Raw genomic sequence first — 15852 nt, forward strand, 5'->3', positions numbered from 1 at the left:
AAAGCTCCTCCTTTATACTTGTGTAGGCTGTTTTGTGGAGATAATCACCGTGATCATATTTATCTAAGGGCCTCTTACTAGTTTGTTTATGGTTGTCATCTAGGGCGTAAGATTGCATGGCTTGAGATTGAGCTGATTTTTGTTGGAGTCAATCCTTAACCACCTTTCCTGATTAATGGTGGGAAGAAAACAAGGATCCTTCTACTTACCCGGACATTATGAGTGTTGAACGTCACGATTAACATTTTATTTGTGAATTAAGTTCTAAGGTCATGTAAAGTCAGTTGCCTACAGTGTTTGTTCTTAGAACTTCTTGTTAGGAGATGTGCTTTCAGGTGTACAAATTCACTAGCTAAGGTTGTGTTTAGTCTCTTCTAGTTGCTTGTGTTGGTCCATTTTTTTTAGTTTGAACGGTGTATGTTGGTTGGATCACAATTTCTATTTAGACTAGTATCAGGGCTCTGCAACATTCAGCTTTTATCTGCTGGAGTCTGTCAAGCATTTAGAAACATCTTTATCTGTTCCATTTTGTGGTTCACTGTAGAGAAACTGAAAATGTATTTTTTTTAATCCAAAAAACCTATTTCTCTCAATAAGGCATATCTTCATCCTGCTGAGAGTAAAAACCAACCAACCAAGCAATTTGTATTGCCTTAGCTCTTTAGAGCATTGGTATCTGAATTTATAGAATGAAAATAAAATTCTTGCTTATCTTCTATCCAAGCCAGTCAAACTGGACTTAATTCAAAAGTGCCAGTTTCAGATGATCTGTGCAAGTCAATTTGAAGCAGATTCTTGTTGCTCAGTCCAAAGGTATGTTCCTTTTTCAATCAATCTTCTTATCTGAAATAATATAGTTAAATCAAATAATATGTTTTCGATATTCTTGTGGACCTTTTCTGCAAATTGTTGAGGTGAACTTTAGAGGAATCAGTCATCCATCTTTTCACATTGTTTGGAATGTATGGAAGGTTACTACCATTTCTTAGCTGTAGCTCGTCATTTTTCATTATTTTACTATTTGGAATTGGCTACTTCATTGACCATCAAAGCGCTACTCTCAACTTCTTTTATACTTTCTTCTGCAGCTTACCTGACCTTCTCTCCCCATTTCCTTCCTCCCCTTTGTCTTAGATATTCTTCCTTCTGAAAAAAAAACACATTTTTTACTTGTATCTTAAGGCCCTTCAAAGCATAAGAGATGACAGCAAAGGACTCCTAGGTCTGTGAACGATGTTATCCAAGTACAATAGGTATAACAAAACCATGTTTGGAACTGACTGTTATTTGTTATTGCCAAAAATATTTTCAGAATCTACTTATTTCAATTTCTTCCATATGTTGTGTTCATTGACATAGGCTTGAGTTTTTATGATAAGCAAAGCGATAAAGCACTCCACCTAAAAATGATGTAACCAGTTACCTGAAAGAAGATTTTGAAAGTTAGGTGCAAAGGGTCTAATGTCTGACGGAATCAGGAAATAGCTGCTGCAATCTCACTCCTTATTCTTATTATGTAGAACCTTTTTCAAGTTTCTTCATTGGCAGACCAGTATAACTATGCTCTCTTGCAACTTTTTCTTCATAATAAAGGAACTTTAGCTGAAGAAACTACCAAAAAATTTCCTGCAATCCTTTGTCTTCCTGAACGAAAACTGCTGTGAAGCAATGAGTCACAGTCTCAACTTGGTTCTCCAAGTTTCTGCTATAACCTTCCTGGGTTGGGGATCATCAGGGCCTCTGTCCCTCTGTCCAGATGTGAAATACAGGTATCCATCCCAGTACCCAGCTTGAGTGGTCTTACAGCGATAGGGCATCCTCCCTACAACTGACCATTCCTGCATTATTTACACAAAAACATAGTAGCAATGCAGATTTGGTAATCCTCAGAAACGCATATAAGTCAGTTCTCTGATTTTACAAGCTTGAGAAGAAGATGGATAACGGAATGAGAAACCATACCAGTGTATCAAATTGGAATTGGAACACTTCCCCGACCAGAATCATCCTCTTGTTCACTGGATGCTTTTCTGTGCTGCCACCTACTATGATTACGGAATTCTTCACTATAACCCATGAACATTCTATGTGGGAGTTGGGTTTTGGCATAGGTGGCAATTCCTTCCACTTCATCCCATCATCTAACATGAACACATCACCATACACTACCTGAAACCACAATCAAGATAGTGGTGTTCAAAATGCGGGCTAAAGAAGAAGTAGGAGAAAGCTAGGAGCAACTCCATCATTATACCTCGTCCCTCCGAGAACATTTAAAAATAGGTGATCCAGGTTTTGCCATGAAATCACCCTCTTGACCACCGATTACATAAAGACAATCATCAAATACGATACAAGCCCTGCCAGTAAATTTATTAGGACAATACTGAGACTTGTGAAGAAAAAATAGGAAAAAATGTCAAAAAAAGGGCATTAATCTGTGACAATAGTGCAGGGCTAAACTGAAACTATTGGTGAAATTTTTTGGATTACGAAACTAATAAAACGGTGAACAAACCTGTGAGGGCCACCGCGGGCAATAGGAATTTCAGATCTCCATTGCTTTTCCAACACTTTGCCATTCTTTACTGCTATGCTCCAATGCTCTACTCCAGGCTCATAACGGTCCTCCTTGCTGCCACCCATGACATGTAGCCTCCCTCTCCAAAGTTGAGTTGCAGGTGCATACCTGGTAAGTATCATGTCAAAACTCCATTAAACATCTGAAGTAAAGGCTGTTATAAACCTTCTACCTCAAACAGATTCTTGCAGTTTAAATACCTCAGACTCAGTGAGTAGGGGTCAAGCCAATCCGGCTCGCAAACTGTTCAAGCTCGGCTCGAAAAAAGCTCGGTTCAGTTCAGTTTTTACTTGAGCTTGATTCGAGCTCAAACTTGAAATAAGGCTCGTTAAGTATAACAAGCCAAACTCGAGATTTTCCAAGCTCGGCTTGTTAGCTCGTGAGCCGACTCGTTAACAAAGATTTTTTTATGAAAATACCTTTTACTCTAGTTGCTCTAGTCAATTCCCTCTTTAGTTGGTTGATAATTACTCTTATTTACCTCAAACCTCAAGGACGATCGATCGTTCAGCCCTTTTGGGACCCTCAACATCTAATGTTGTTATTTGCCAATGGAATAAACACTATTGATGGAGGTGTTTGTTTTTTCTTTTAGGTCTATTAAGTTGGTTATTATACATTAGTATGCTCCATTGCAAAGCCTTAGACTCCTTTGTGATACCTTGTAGTTCAATAGTAGCAAGGTCATCACAATATTCTCTTTATTTATTTTTTATTTTCAAATGTAGGTTGAAACTCAAACTCAGCTTGAGCTCAGGCTCAAACTCGGTTAAAAATTTTGGGCTCAAAGTCGATTCCAAATTTAGGCTTGAGGCTGAGCTCGAGTTCAAAGTATTCAGATTAAGCCAAACTTGAATATACGCAGGTTCGAGATTGGCTTGGCTCGATGCCACCCCTACTCATGAGGTCCAAGAAACAAATAGGAATATGAAGAAAAAATGGTAAGAAATGTAATTCATGATGGCAGATACCTAGGAAAAGGTAGTGAGGGCAACTCATTCCACTGTTTTGTCTGTGTATCCAGAACAAAGCTGTGAGATGTGGGGCCTCTACATTGTGGTCCATATTGTCCAGAGATCACATAAACATATCTTCCATCTGAAACTATTCCTAAATGAGAGTTTGCCATTTCTTTGGGCGCACTGAACCTTCCACCCCATGTATTGTCCGAGAAGTTGTAAAAATCAACATGAGAGTGAACCTTCAGCATATTAGAAGACAACAGTAAGTATAAATCAGTAGGATCATTTGAAATTTTCAGAGATAACCCATGAAACCATGCATGATGATTTGTTCTACTAACCTGTTGGCAGTCCTGTTTATTAAGTTAAAAGCTTAAAAGTTATTTATGATACTTAACATGTGGTGTTTTGTTGAAATTCATTTTACTAAATGACAAAAAAGCAATATAGCCTGCTTACTGGAAAAAATCTATACAAGGTATTGAAGAAATGAAACTGAGTAAGACTAAATAATTTGGTAGCAAGCTTTAAGCATGGAGATAAACCAAATCTTCATATTAGATTGGATTCAAAAAATCCAATTTCTAACCAGGCAAAAAGTTTCTTACATAATCAAGGGAAGCATATCCAGAAAACACATATATAAGATTTCCAATCTGAATGGATGCTCCATCAAGACGAGGTACAGGTGCTGGTGCCATCTCCTCCCATTCCAATTGTGGAGCTGGTAAGTCAGCAAATGTTGCATTGAATTCACCTGCAGAACCTTTCTTATCTCTGGATGTTGTTCCCATCTACAAATGACAAGAATGAAGCAGAAGGATAGAGCTTTCTTTCCATTTATGCCACAGAAAAATGCTAGTTGATCACTGCTATTTAGACAACAATGCAGCAGTTTTCAGCTCTTTTATCTGCTACATTCTCCCTAAACCACAGTTTGATCATCTTAAAATCCACAGGCTTAATGAACAGTGCTCTTAGAAATAAAATGAGGGTTCAGATCTGACGCACCTTTTCAACCTGCTGTACCATTAGATTTACAGATTTCTCAACTGACCAATTTGATGCCACCGACAAGTATGAAGGTTTAGAAGAAACCCAAAGAAAATCCACTGTAAGAGCAACAACTGCTAGGAGCCCAATACATAATGCAAGAACAACGAGTTTCACCCAAACATGCTTCCTGCTTGTTCTTGGTGTCATTATTCCGTAAACCAAGATCCTGAAGTTTTTAATCTGTTAATAAGACTTATGCTGAAAGAATTGGGTTCAACAGGTAAGAAAAAAACTAAAGGAAGCTTACCTAAAAAACTAAACGTAGAAGGTTCAGTTGTTGACGACAGAATGAGCTCAGTTTTAGTAAAAAACCCATGTCTTTTCCTGCTCTCTGTCTGGTCTGGATGTGTTTCGGCGTACGGAAGGAAGCGTCGAATGGTTGTATGGAAATGGTGATCCCTTTTCAGCGCAGAATCGATTTCATATCAAAGAACTCCACGCCCCGGATTTACGAGCTACTCTGGAGGTAACTGGTGAAACTCTGGAAAATCCAAAACTTTCAAATGAAGAGATCAAACAAATGCCGATCAATGCTGGAAGCAGTAGACGAGAAGGTAAATAAAGTTAGCAATCTCAAAGAATAATCATAGGAGAGGAGACGAATTTATATTGAAGGCTGGCATGTTCGCGGTGGCGCTGTCGGATTAGCGAGCTCCTGGTTTCCGGTTCATGGTTTTCCTTTCTGGTGGCGCGTCTTTTAACGGCTAATAAGAGGGTGGGGGTCAATCCTGTGAGAGTGTCATAGTATGAGAAGCGCATGAGAAAAAAAATTCTTCTGTTTTTATGAATGGTTCTTGTTTGCTTAATGGTGTGATTTAAGGATGAAATTTAGAATAAATATGGATAAATTTTATTTTATATTTAATAACATGATTATAAAAATAAAAATAAAGCCTGGAGGTAGTTTTTTTAATTTTTAATTAATCCTCATGTAATCATAAGAGAAAATATCTCTTTTTATAGATGATAATATTTTATAAAAAATATTTTTAAAAATAACTTAATTATATATGTTGTTAACATTTAAAAAAAATTATACCATTTTTGAATGAATGACAAGATGCTCCAATGATCCCAAGAAATAATTTTTTAAAATTTATTTGAGATTTTTAAGTGAAAATCACCTAATTCACTAACATATTGTAGAAAATATGAAGGTTATGCATATGTTAAAAAAGTCCCTAACCCAATTCCACCAGTTTTAGAGGGGTATGCTTATGTAAGTGGGTTGAAGGATGGAATCGGCCCTTCTTTTTCTCTAGCAAGCTTGTTAAGAATTAGTCTCATATGAATTAGTGATATCAAAGATCTTGAATTTATTAGTTGGGAAAAAGGTTTTCTAAAGTGGCTAGTCATTTTGGGATAGGCCTTGGACCCAATTTCACCCAAATTATTCATGTGCCTACACGTGAGGGAGAGTGTTAAGGAATAGTCCCACTTTAATTAGTGTGATAAAAAATCTTAAGGTTATTAATTGGCAGAAGAAGTTTCCTAAATTGGCTAACCATTTTGGGATAACCCTTGGACCCAACTCCACCAAAATTATCTACATGTAAGAGCCCAAATGGCTTACATGTGAGGGAGAGTGTTAAGGAATAATCTTACATGGAAATCAAATATCTTGAATTTATTAGTTGGAAAATAGGTTTTCTAAAGTGGCTAATCATTTTGGGATAGACTTTGGACCCAACTTCACAAAACTCCCCTCCCCCGAATTGTTTAAGCTTATATGCTCTTCAATGGCACCCTTGACAAGAAATTCCCGGCCAAATTCACGTTATTTATGGTGATAGGTTTGGTCCAAAGTCAGAAGGACAAAAGAGCTAATTGTTTCGCATTTCAATCTAAGTTCCAACTGCCAAGTTGACAATTACCAAAGTGCACCTCATGTTCTGTTATATCGATCGCTTTAAGGGTTTGTTTGGAACCCATAGAAAGAAAATAAAATAAAATAAAAAATTACCATTATTATTTCCAAAAATAATTAGTGATATTAAGTTATAAAACCTATTTAACAACTTACGTAGAGTCAACATGAATTGCAAGAGAAGTTAGAGAAAATAAGAGAGAAAATGGAGTGCGATTTTTTTTTGTAAATTTCTTCTCCATCATAGTAAATGATTATAACAGTAGACAGACAGGACATAGTTTCACCTTGAGGCAACTTATATAAATATTGTATTCGCGCTTGATTATTTCTTTTTAAATAATAATTATTATTTTCAATAATATTGAATTAGAGTGTCTAATTGCTAACAAGCGAAAGGCCCTAAAGGCAATTCCAGTCATTTGAATTCCAGTTGACAAGAGCCATCTAATGGGACTGACAAGATAACATGACAATGGAGCTCAAGTGGTCTGGTAAGTCCAAACGTTAAAAACCAAACCTTGCACTAGACTGAATTGAGAGACCTGTCAAATCAGGGTTTTTTTCTTTCTGGAAATCAGTTTCCCTGTAAATTTAGTTTGCAGTGATAAATACCATAGCAAATCACTATAATGGAACTGTAACAACAAAGAGTAAATGTTAAATCGGTTTTCATGTCATTTGCTGGTAAAACATGTTCCTGTCAAATTTGTTAAAAGACAATTGCTTCAATGTAAACATGGTTTTCTGAAAGGGTTTTCTGCAGCCTTATCATATATTCCTTTTCAGGGTTGGAACAGAGTATTAAAGAGTAGAGGCTAGAGATGAAAAAGGCAGTGTTATAATTTACTTATTGCCGAAATATAATGGAGGAAAACATCAATTTACTGACAATTACAGAAGGGAATGCAAGATAATTAACATTACATGGCATATTTTGGAGTCATTACCAGCAAAGTGAGGGCAACTTGAAGAAGAACGAAGATGGCAAGTGACCTGTCCTCCGGATGTAGTCTGCACTTTCGGAAGTCTTCACCCCTTGCTCATTCAGCTTCGCCTCAGCATTTGCTCTCTTCTCTTCCGCTATCCTCCGTGTTGCAGCAAGCTTATTCGCCAATTTCTCTTGTGCTCTTGATTTTAATCTTTCTGCCTTGACCTATGTGTTACACAAAACTGTTAGTAAGAATGGAGTGGCAACAGCAGTGGCAGAATTGAACGGGAATGATTAAGCATCTTCAGATCAGTTCAGAGAACCATTTACAAGTCATACCAAACGATTTCTGCAACATACCCTGTTTCAAGTTACAAAATAACTATGAAAGATAAATGCATACCCGATTGAAGAGGACTGATCCAATACGAAAAAATCATTTGGTGTGTAATATGCAAAACGCTATCTCAGCGGTTCGATCAATGACTATCTCAACCGTGCTGAGATAGTCGTTTCTCATGTTTCACACCAAATGACTTTTCGTATTAGACCAACCCTCCTTGATTGAGAAACATATAAACATAATGAAATGGATTCCAAAGTAATTGCATCACGTAGGCAAGACAAGATGTGATGAAAACATTGCAAGTAGGGAGGACTATCATCACAATTATCAAAAGCTGATTGTGAAAATTTTGCTTGGCATGGAATTGCATATTTTTGCAGTTTTCTGCAGTAGTTCAACTCAGGCTCTACTGTAACTGTCGTACTAAGTACAACTATAAGGAAGAGCATAATAGAGAAGAACCTCTATCTTCCTCATTTCCAGTTCAGCTTTTTTTTTCTGGTGACTTTCCCAAGCTTGTATTTTCACTTCTTCTCGCTTGTACCTGCAAACAAGTCACTGGGAGATTAGTTTATAAGAGTCTGCAACTTCATTGTGGTGTTAACAGAACCAAGCGAAGAAGCATCACATCTCCCTTTCCTAAAATGCATAAGATTAGAACACCATTAACAAAAGAGTTAAAGAAAAATAATTGCAAACAGAAAGAAGATGCAAAATGCAGAAGAAGATGAAAGAGACAGAGTACTGAAAACGACCTAGCCATGTATTTTGCACGTTCTGCTTCATCCCAAGCCATGGCTCTGCTCTCTAAAGGACTGGGCTGCCTTCCTTGCTCTGATTTCTTATTCTCAACCACCTTACAGACCCCTTGCTCTTCTTCTTCTCTGGACTGCCACCCATGCCCACTTGGCCTGCCGAAAGCTGCGTTGTCATTCCTTCCCTCTGATGGGTTGAGACCAGTTTGGTAATTCTCAACTGTCTGACTTCCTTGCCGAACCCTCCCTGGGGTAGATGATCTTGATGAGATTGGGCTCCTTAATGCTGGAGTTGTGGCTCTAAGTGGAGTAGCCGTTCTTGAAGGTTCTTGACTAGCTATAGGTGTCATCTCCGTCCCCATGTCTCTCACACTAATCGATCTAACAGAAGATAATGAATCTTCCATAGGTTTATTGATCCGCCAAAATGACTCATTACAGTCAATCTTCTTAGTTTCTCCTTCTTCTTGGTTCGGAGTCTCAGTTCCCACATCATCAGTGCCTTCATCAGTGCTGCTACCAGAATCCTTCCCCCTATGAGGAGGGGGAGCTATGAGCCTTCTATCTTCAGCATTAGAATTCCGAGGTTTGCTTTTGCTGTGGCCATGGTCGGCACCGCCCGCAGATAAGCCAGCTAACCACTTCTGGGCATCATCCCATTTAGAAGGAGTTTGTTTGCAGCGCGCACCTAAGATTTGCCGCTGAGTCCTGTGTGAACCATTTCCTTTATGAAACTCGAAATTGCACGCGTTACTGCTTGAATTATCCACGGCTCCACCAATGCAGCATCCCTTGTCCTCCACAGGCCTCATTCTTCTCCTTGTTTAAGCTGATATCTAACGATTCATGCTTCTCTGTACCTGCGTGAAGATCAACCAGATAAATTAAAAAATGTGTGAAGATCCTAATTTTCTTAAACGATTAAAGACGATTAAGACAGTATGAAGTTTTTAGTTGTGGGATCAAACCCAGATGAGATTTACAGATTCGAAGGTCAAACCAGAGGTGTAATGGTTTACGTAAAGCTCATACGACATATTGAAATTCCTGATGTCAACTCTGGCCCAAAATCGGTAAAGCAGATCCAAATCACTATAACTTGTCCCAAACTTCACGTTCCATTTCTTATGCAATCTTGGACACCAAAACGCACCAGGTAAAGCAGAAAAGGACAGTTCATAGACAATTAGAAGTACGAATGCAGATGGGTCTTAACGAAAAAAAAAATCTCATATTTCTTAGAAGCACTGGTTCACTGACCATGCATTAACCAACTAAAAACACTTATCCATCAAATTTACAGGGAGAGCTCACCTCCACTTACTCAAGCCACGAAACCATAAATCCGCACTACTCTCACAGAGAAAGCTGACCACCAGAAACTGCGCCAGAAAAGTCCTGAATCTGGATACCACCAACAGCACAAATTCGAGATGGGCTCTGCGGAATAAGCTTCACTTCCCTCGACGAAGCCATAAAACCATGAAGCTCGAGGCTTGCATTGAAGAAAACTCACAAAAGAACGGATCAAGATCTGTTCCAAGTTAAAAAAAAAAAAAAAAAAGCACTGGTTTATGATTAAACTAGTAATAAATGTTGAAAGGACCTAAAAAACGGCTTCAGCTTTCTATGGTAAAAGACGTTCACTGAAAAAAAACATTTATTTTTACCTGGGAAATGGAAGCCCTTCTCTTGAATGCAGATGGGAAGCATCTCAAAATAATATTCTGTGCCAGTGGGTGAACAAAGAGGAAAAATGCTGTGGCTCTGACCCCCATACGATGGAGAGAGTGGAAACAGGAGTAAAAATGTTTAAAAAATGGAGATTTTTAACGGCTAGTCTCTGTTTATGGGCGTCTAGGGGCGTCCTAAGGGCGTCAAGGGGTAGAGAGAGAGAGTACGAATAGGATGGGACCAGTGATCAGCAACCTGCAAGTCCTTGTGTCTGGGTTCACGTGGAGCAGAGAAGGGTGAAAGATAAGTGGCATCATTGGTTAATTTAATGAGTAGATATGAAATGATCACCACCTTTGACCAACTTCCTCTCTCATGGAACAAAATAAACCGAACAAATAAATAAAATAAAAATAATTTAAAAAGGAAAATATGCCCGTTTTACTTTCACATAAAAATATATATCCAAAATCCCAATGAAGACACACAAGGTGTCTCTTCCAAAAAAATCACAGGCCATTACTCCTCTAGCATCACTAGGGTAGTTTTCTTTTTTATATGAAGCACATATAACTATTGTTTGATGTGCTGTTCTTCGTGATTTAGAGTTAATTAAATGCCATTTTTAAGACAAGTTTAAAATGCATGTTTTTTTTTAATATATAGAAGACATGTTTAGCTGTACTCACTTGGTTTGATCATACAAGCTGAATTGATAATTAAAAGAAAGTTCAATCTCATATCCATCTTGTGAATTACATGAAAATTATCTTGCTCTGGGGATACTTTGAAATGTCAAAGCAGCTTAATTATCTAAGATTCATATGAGGAGCCCAATAATAAGCTCTTCATTGACACAAAATATAAGAGCCTCTGAAATCTTGCCTGTAAACAAGAGATTACAGTGTTATACTCCTTCCTCCGTTCTGGGTTTTATTTAAATCACTGAAAATAAAAGCAGAAAACTGAAAAATAAGGTTCCACCGGGACAGTACAGACTACAATTATAGTTTTTTGTTTTGTTTTGTTTTTTTTTGTTTTTCCCAAAAAAGTAGTTTGAGAGTTAAAGGAGAAGGAAAATCTGACGACACATTTCATTACCCTTCTCTCGGAGTATGGGACTGGGTGAGCAGAACCATCTGATCCTACTCTGAACAGTCATCATCTTGTAATAAGCAGCAGTCAATTTTTCTATCAAGGTAACTGGGTTCGTGTTCTTTTTGTCTCTTCTCATTGTTTTTCCTATTCAAGCATTTTATCATACACCTTCTGTGCTCGGAAGGGGCAGTGAGCAGCACATGGCTGATACTGTTCTCTAAGCAAAGCCTCGTGTTTTGACAAATATTCTCATGTAAGTGTGGGTGGCCACGTTAAGAAGGAACATTTTTCTTCATAAAAATGCTAAAAAGAAGCAGAAAGAAGAAAGGAAAAGTAACAACAAGGGTGAAGATCTAAAGCTGGTGGAAAGATCTATAATAAAAATATGACAGAGAACATTGCATTGGGCATTCAAACTCAGAAGAAAGAGCATGAGGATTATGAGAAACTGATAAAACTCAATCCGATCCGAGTAATGGTGCAAGGATTGAGTCAATTGGTTGTTACCATTTTCCGAGGCTTTCCACGTATCCCAAAGGAAGAGTCGAGACCCAATACCATGTTTCTGCAGTTGGTTTTGCTATGTCTTCGGTGCTTACTCAATTTGTTTCAATGATGTAAACAAGGCCATTGATGGGTTTGAATGGGTCGCTAGAGAAGTGAGGGATTCTGAATTCTTACATTTATGAACTGCCAAGGAGGGATTTCTGAAAATAGAGACCCACCTCACTGTAGGTCTGGTCATTTCAATCATCAATCACCAAATGTACTACCACACTCATTTATAATTTCATGACCACACAGATCAGTGTTTTTACTCGTTTGAATTACTGTAAAAAAATTTCTAGATTTCGAAATAAAAATAAAAGATTGGTTGAATGGGAGATTTGAAAGGAAATTGAATATGCATTAGTTCTAGCTTTAGGGAAAACAAAATTGAAATCTTGAAGAATTTAGAAATTTAAAAATGGGACTGAGGTTGATTTTCTTGGGATTTAAGAAGTTATATCATTTTAAGTGTGTTCAATGGAAAGTGCAGTATTAAGTACTTTTATATGTAAGTGTGCACGATGAAAAATATAGTGAAAAGTGGATAATAAATTTATTAATAAAATACTCTGATAGATTTAACTTTAATAATATAATTTTATTTTTATTTAATTTTAAAAATAAGAAAATATTTTTAAATTAAATAAAAATTAGATTAATTAAATATAAAAATAATATACCTAAACAAACATGGTTACTTTTATAATGTCTAAATATTTAATCAAATTCTTACTTTTTATGATATCTAAATTATCACTCTCAAATTAATAATTCAAAATACTATTAAAAGCCATGAATGTAACAAATAAATAAATAAGGTATTTTATTAATAAAATAAGATAGATTTTTGTTTAGTCTAAATTAATACAATAATTAAAAATTAAAATTAAAGTATTAATTTAATTAATTATAAAAAATAGAATACTTTAAAAAAATATTTATTCTAGATACTTGAACAAATTCTTACTTTTACGATATCTTAATTATCACTCTTAAATTAGTAATTTAGTATAATTTAAAAAGTCATAAATATAATAAATAAATAAATAAATAGGGCATTTTCAATCAAATAAGATGAGTATTTCCATTAAAATCCAATTGAATTAGTTTATACAGAAAAAAATATACAAACTGATGTGAAATCTTTTGGAATATATTGAAAGAAAAATAACAAAAATGAAGAAAAAAATACTCAATGGCTCAATAATAATAGCAAAGAAGACGAAACCCATGATGAATTTCTTTGCACTTGATCGCTCTTTGCAACAATTTTTTCCCTCTTTCTCAAACATACAAAGAGAAGAAAGGAGATCCAAAATTTTCATTCAACCTACTTTGATCTCTACTCGAAGAGTTCATAAAAAAAAATCAATCTCGAATTGAAACAACCCACAACACATTTTGCCTATGCAATAAACATAAGTCCTCAATAATTCGACATTAGCTGTGTAATTTTGCCTTCCTCCACAACCATCCCTTACTCCGTCAGTCCTAACCAAATATAGACCACTATGAAACTCACAACCAAGCTCAAAAAGGTCACTCCCCAATCCGGGCCTTAGAGGCAATTGTTGCAGACATTAAAAGATGATAGGCAACAAGCATACCCTATTGTTGCAGAATGGGACCAGTGAGTTGATTATTGTGGAGGTTGATGTTGTTGAGGTAGGCACAATAGGCGAGCTGAGGCGAGATAGGGCCGATGAGATGGTTGGAGGAAAGGTTGAGAATGGTGAGATTTAACAACGACTTAGATAATGGGGGATAGGGCTGAGAGGAAGGCATCAAAGCTCAAAATCAGGCATCAACAAGCTTCGAGAGAGAGGTGTCAGAGTGGTTCCGTCCACTCTTGTGAGCAATAACTTTCCGCACTTAACCGATTAATCTTTTAGGTTGCATTGGCTAGCCTCTTGACATGGTATCAGAGCTGGGCATTACATTTTGCGTTTGAATCCCAACGGAACAACTCTGACACCCAAGATTCAAACACGGGACGTGGCGTGCCCCAAAACGCCCGATGTCAAGAGGTTGGCCAATACAACCTAAACGATTAGTTAATACAACCTCAAAGACCGGTCAGAACTATCTAGCTTTGACAAGAGGGACTATTGATAGAGAAGCTCACAGTCTTTAGGTCCATGAGAGGAACAAAGAGAGATTGATAAAGCTTGTTGGTGGATGGGTTGAACCGGAACCAAAACAAGGACGAGGAATAACAAGACAATAGAAGAAGAAAGAGGAAAAATGGTGAGTAAAACGCTAATGGAGTGAATTCACTTTCACTCATTTTTTCACTTGATAAATTCACTTTTACTCGTCACTTACACGTGGCAGGCGCTTTTGGAACCTCCTTCCTCGTGAAAGTGATACCCTGAGCATTAAGGGGGGGTTAGTCAACTTGAAGGACGAGATGATCTTCAACCACATAACGCCCTTCAACACTTGAAGTCGTTAGTGGAGCGCAGATGAATCTTCATCTCGATGCAGGGGATGAAGGGGACCTTCATCTCCACGGTTTAATTTCAATCATGTGGAAGAAGGCCCTTTTTGATCTTCTTCGAATTGAAGGACGGGCGACGCTCAAATTTTTCCCTCTCTCTCCTCGCACCCCCCCATCGCGCGTCGTCATTTTTCTTTTTTCTTCCTCTCTCCCACACTCCCTTCCCTCTCTCGTCTCCCTGCACCCCTGACGTTGATCTCGTCCTTTGTCTCCCTGCGCCCCCAACGTTGATCTCGTCCTTTGTCTCCCTGCGCCCCCGACTTTGATCTCATCCTTCATCTTCGGCCACCATCTCAGTTCCCTTTAGTCTCCAGCCACCGAAAGCTGACGGACCAACGAGGCTGTACCCTAGCGGGTTTGTAAGCTCTCTTTTCTGCTCAAAAACTACTGGGAAGTGGAAACTATTGCTCTGTCTTGGGCTCTGCAGCTCGTGAATCGCATCCGATTTGGTCACAGGAAGGAAGAAAACCCGCAAATTCCAAAACATGACGGGTAACGTATTCTTTGTTTTGGTTCTGTGGGTGTAGAATTCAAAGCTAAGTTGATCAGAACACGCTGAATCACGAATGTCGTGGACTGATTGTGGTAAGCTCTTGCTGAAGAGAGTGAAGGCGTATTATACGAGATGAGAATGTTAAGGTGGATAATATTCAAGCAATGTTTCATTGTTTGGGGATTTATAAAGATCATTTCAACATGCCTTTGTTTGTTGAAGGAGATTCTAAATTGGTTATAGGCTGGATGCAGGAGACACTAAATCCATTTTGGAGACCATAGGATATGTTTCTAGTTGCTTTGGAGTTGGATGCATTGCCCTTGTTTTCCATTTATTTGTTTTATCAACAAAATTCACTGTTAAAAACAACGTATTTTAAGATGGATATCAGACAAAAACAGGGAAGGCAAAATCAAAAATAAATGTGGTAAAGAGTGTTTAAGAGAAGAGATAATAAGGACACTTAAGAGAGTCATCTTAAGATGATGGGAAGGACATATTGACAGAGAGGGATATATTTATGATTTTTAAGACAATATATATTTATAAACTTTACCTGTAAAAAGGATTTTCTTTTTCTTGAAATCATTTTATAAACCACCAAAAAGTTGAGGAAAGCACACAATGACACTGATGGAAGTGGGGTGAGTAGGTCAGCTAATCTAATAAAGGAATGATATATCAAAATGGATGAGATGACTCAAATAGCTGAACTTGGCATAATTGGGACAATGCATTGATGATGATGGTTTTTGTATTTGCCATTAACAGTGCAACACTTGTTTGTTTCCAATTCTTACAATACTTTCCTTAACAAATCGTAAAGGCTTGATCATTTCTTTAAGAAAATCATTGAAGCATTATTCTTTAACAGATTGTGTTTGGCAAGATTCAACTTTTAATTTGACATGCACTTTTGACAAAAATGTCATTGCAGTTCAGCTCGCTCTAATTTTCTCACACACAGAAAACTATCCAGATGAGGGACCACTTCTCCATGTGAAAAAGGTCACTTTAACAGATGTTGCTGGTGGAAC

General features: G+C 37.4%; 2 protein-coding genes across 5 annotated transcripts; both read right to left on the minus strand.

The window, feature by feature from the left end:
- Window positions 1-1508: 1508 nt before the first annotated feature.
- Window positions 1509-5214, minus strand: LOC137963053 (kelch repeat-containing protein At3g27220-like). The gene is made up of 8 exons (XM_068810236.1): window positions 4847-5214; window positions 4555-4765; window positions 4152-4337; window positions 3553-3782; window positions 2519-2689; window positions 2255-2360; window positions 1963-2169; window positions 1509-1838 (listed from the first exon to the last, which is right to left on the minus strand). The coding sequence occupies exons 2-8, from the start codon at window positions 4744-4746 to the stop codon at window positions 1674-1676; spliced, it is 1257 nt and encodes a 418-aa protein (XP_068666337.1). The 5' UTR covers window positions 4747-4765; window positions 4847-5214; the 3' UTR covers window positions 1509-1673.
- A 2077-nt stretch (window positions 5215-7291) lies between these two features.
- On the minus strand, window positions 7292-11922 carry LOC137962773 (uncharacterized protein At3g61260-like). 4 transcript variants are annotated; one of them, XM_068809837.1, is made up of 6 exons: window positions 11778-11922; window positions 10169-10443; window positions 9813-10032; window positions 8499-9358; window positions 8206-8287; window positions 7292-7622 (listed from the first exon to the last, which is right to left on the minus strand). In XM_068809837.1, the coding sequence occupies exons 4-6, from the start codon at window positions 9308-9310 to the stop codon at window positions 7413-7415; spliced, it is 1104 nt and encodes a 367-aa protein (XP_068665938.1). In that variant the 5' UTR covers window positions 9311-9358; window positions 9813-10032; window positions 10169-10443; window positions 11778-11922; the 3' UTR covers window positions 7292-7412. The 4 variants fall into 4 exon arrangements, with proteins under 4 accessions (XP_068665938.1, XP_068665939.1, XP_068665937.1 ...); XM_068809838.1 differs by lacking the exon at window positions 11778-11922 and having other exon boundaries at window positions 9823-10032; window positions 10169-10815; XM_068809836.1 differs by lacking the exon at window positions 11778-11922 and having other exon boundaries at window positions 10169-10814.
- Between the last annotated feature and the right edge of the window lie 3930 nt (window positions 11923-15852).

The sequence above is a fragment of the Aristolochia californica genome, unplaced genomic scaffold, assembly GCF_029961685.1.
Source record: "Aristolochia californica isolate CCGP_79_NKW_82.1479 unplaced genomic scaffold, dmAriCali1.0.hap1 SCAF_4, whole genome shotgun sequence".
Classification (NCBI taxonomy): domain Eukaryota; kingdom Viridiplantae; phylum Streptophyta; class Magnoliopsida; order Piperales; family Aristolochiaceae; genus Aristolochia; species Aristolochia californica.

What these genes read in the sequence shown, in the direction of transcription:
- LOC137963053 (XM_068810236.1), bottom strand. Translation starts at nt 4,746, where the DNA reads ATGACACCAAGAACAAGCAGGAAGCATGTTTGGGTGAAACTCGTTGTT. An exon ending in GCCCGCGGTGGCCCTCACAG is followed by an intron (nt 2,361 to 2,518) that starts GTTTGTTCACCG and finishes ATTTACTGGCAG; the next exon opens with GGCTTGTATCGTATTTGATG. An exon ending in AATTCCAATTTGATACACTG is followed by an intron (nt 1,839 to 1,962) that starts GTATGGTTTCTC and finishes TAAATAATGCAG; the next exon opens with GAATGGTCAGTTGTAGGGAG.
- LOC137962773 (XM_068809837.1), bottom strand. Translation starts at nt 9,310, where the DNA reads ATGAGGCCTGTGGAGGACAAGGGATGCTGCATTGGTGGAGCCGTGGAT. An exon ending in CGTGCAAAATACATGGCTAG is followed by an intron (nt 8,288 to 8,498) that starts GTCGTTTTCAGT and finishes ACTTGTTTGCAG; the next exon opens with GTACAAGCGAGAAGAAGTGA. An exon ending in TGGAAATGAGGAAGATAGAG is followed by an intron (nt 7,623 to 8,205) that starts GTTCTTCTCTAT and finishes TGTAACACATAG; the next exon opens with GTCAAGGCAGAAAGATTAAA.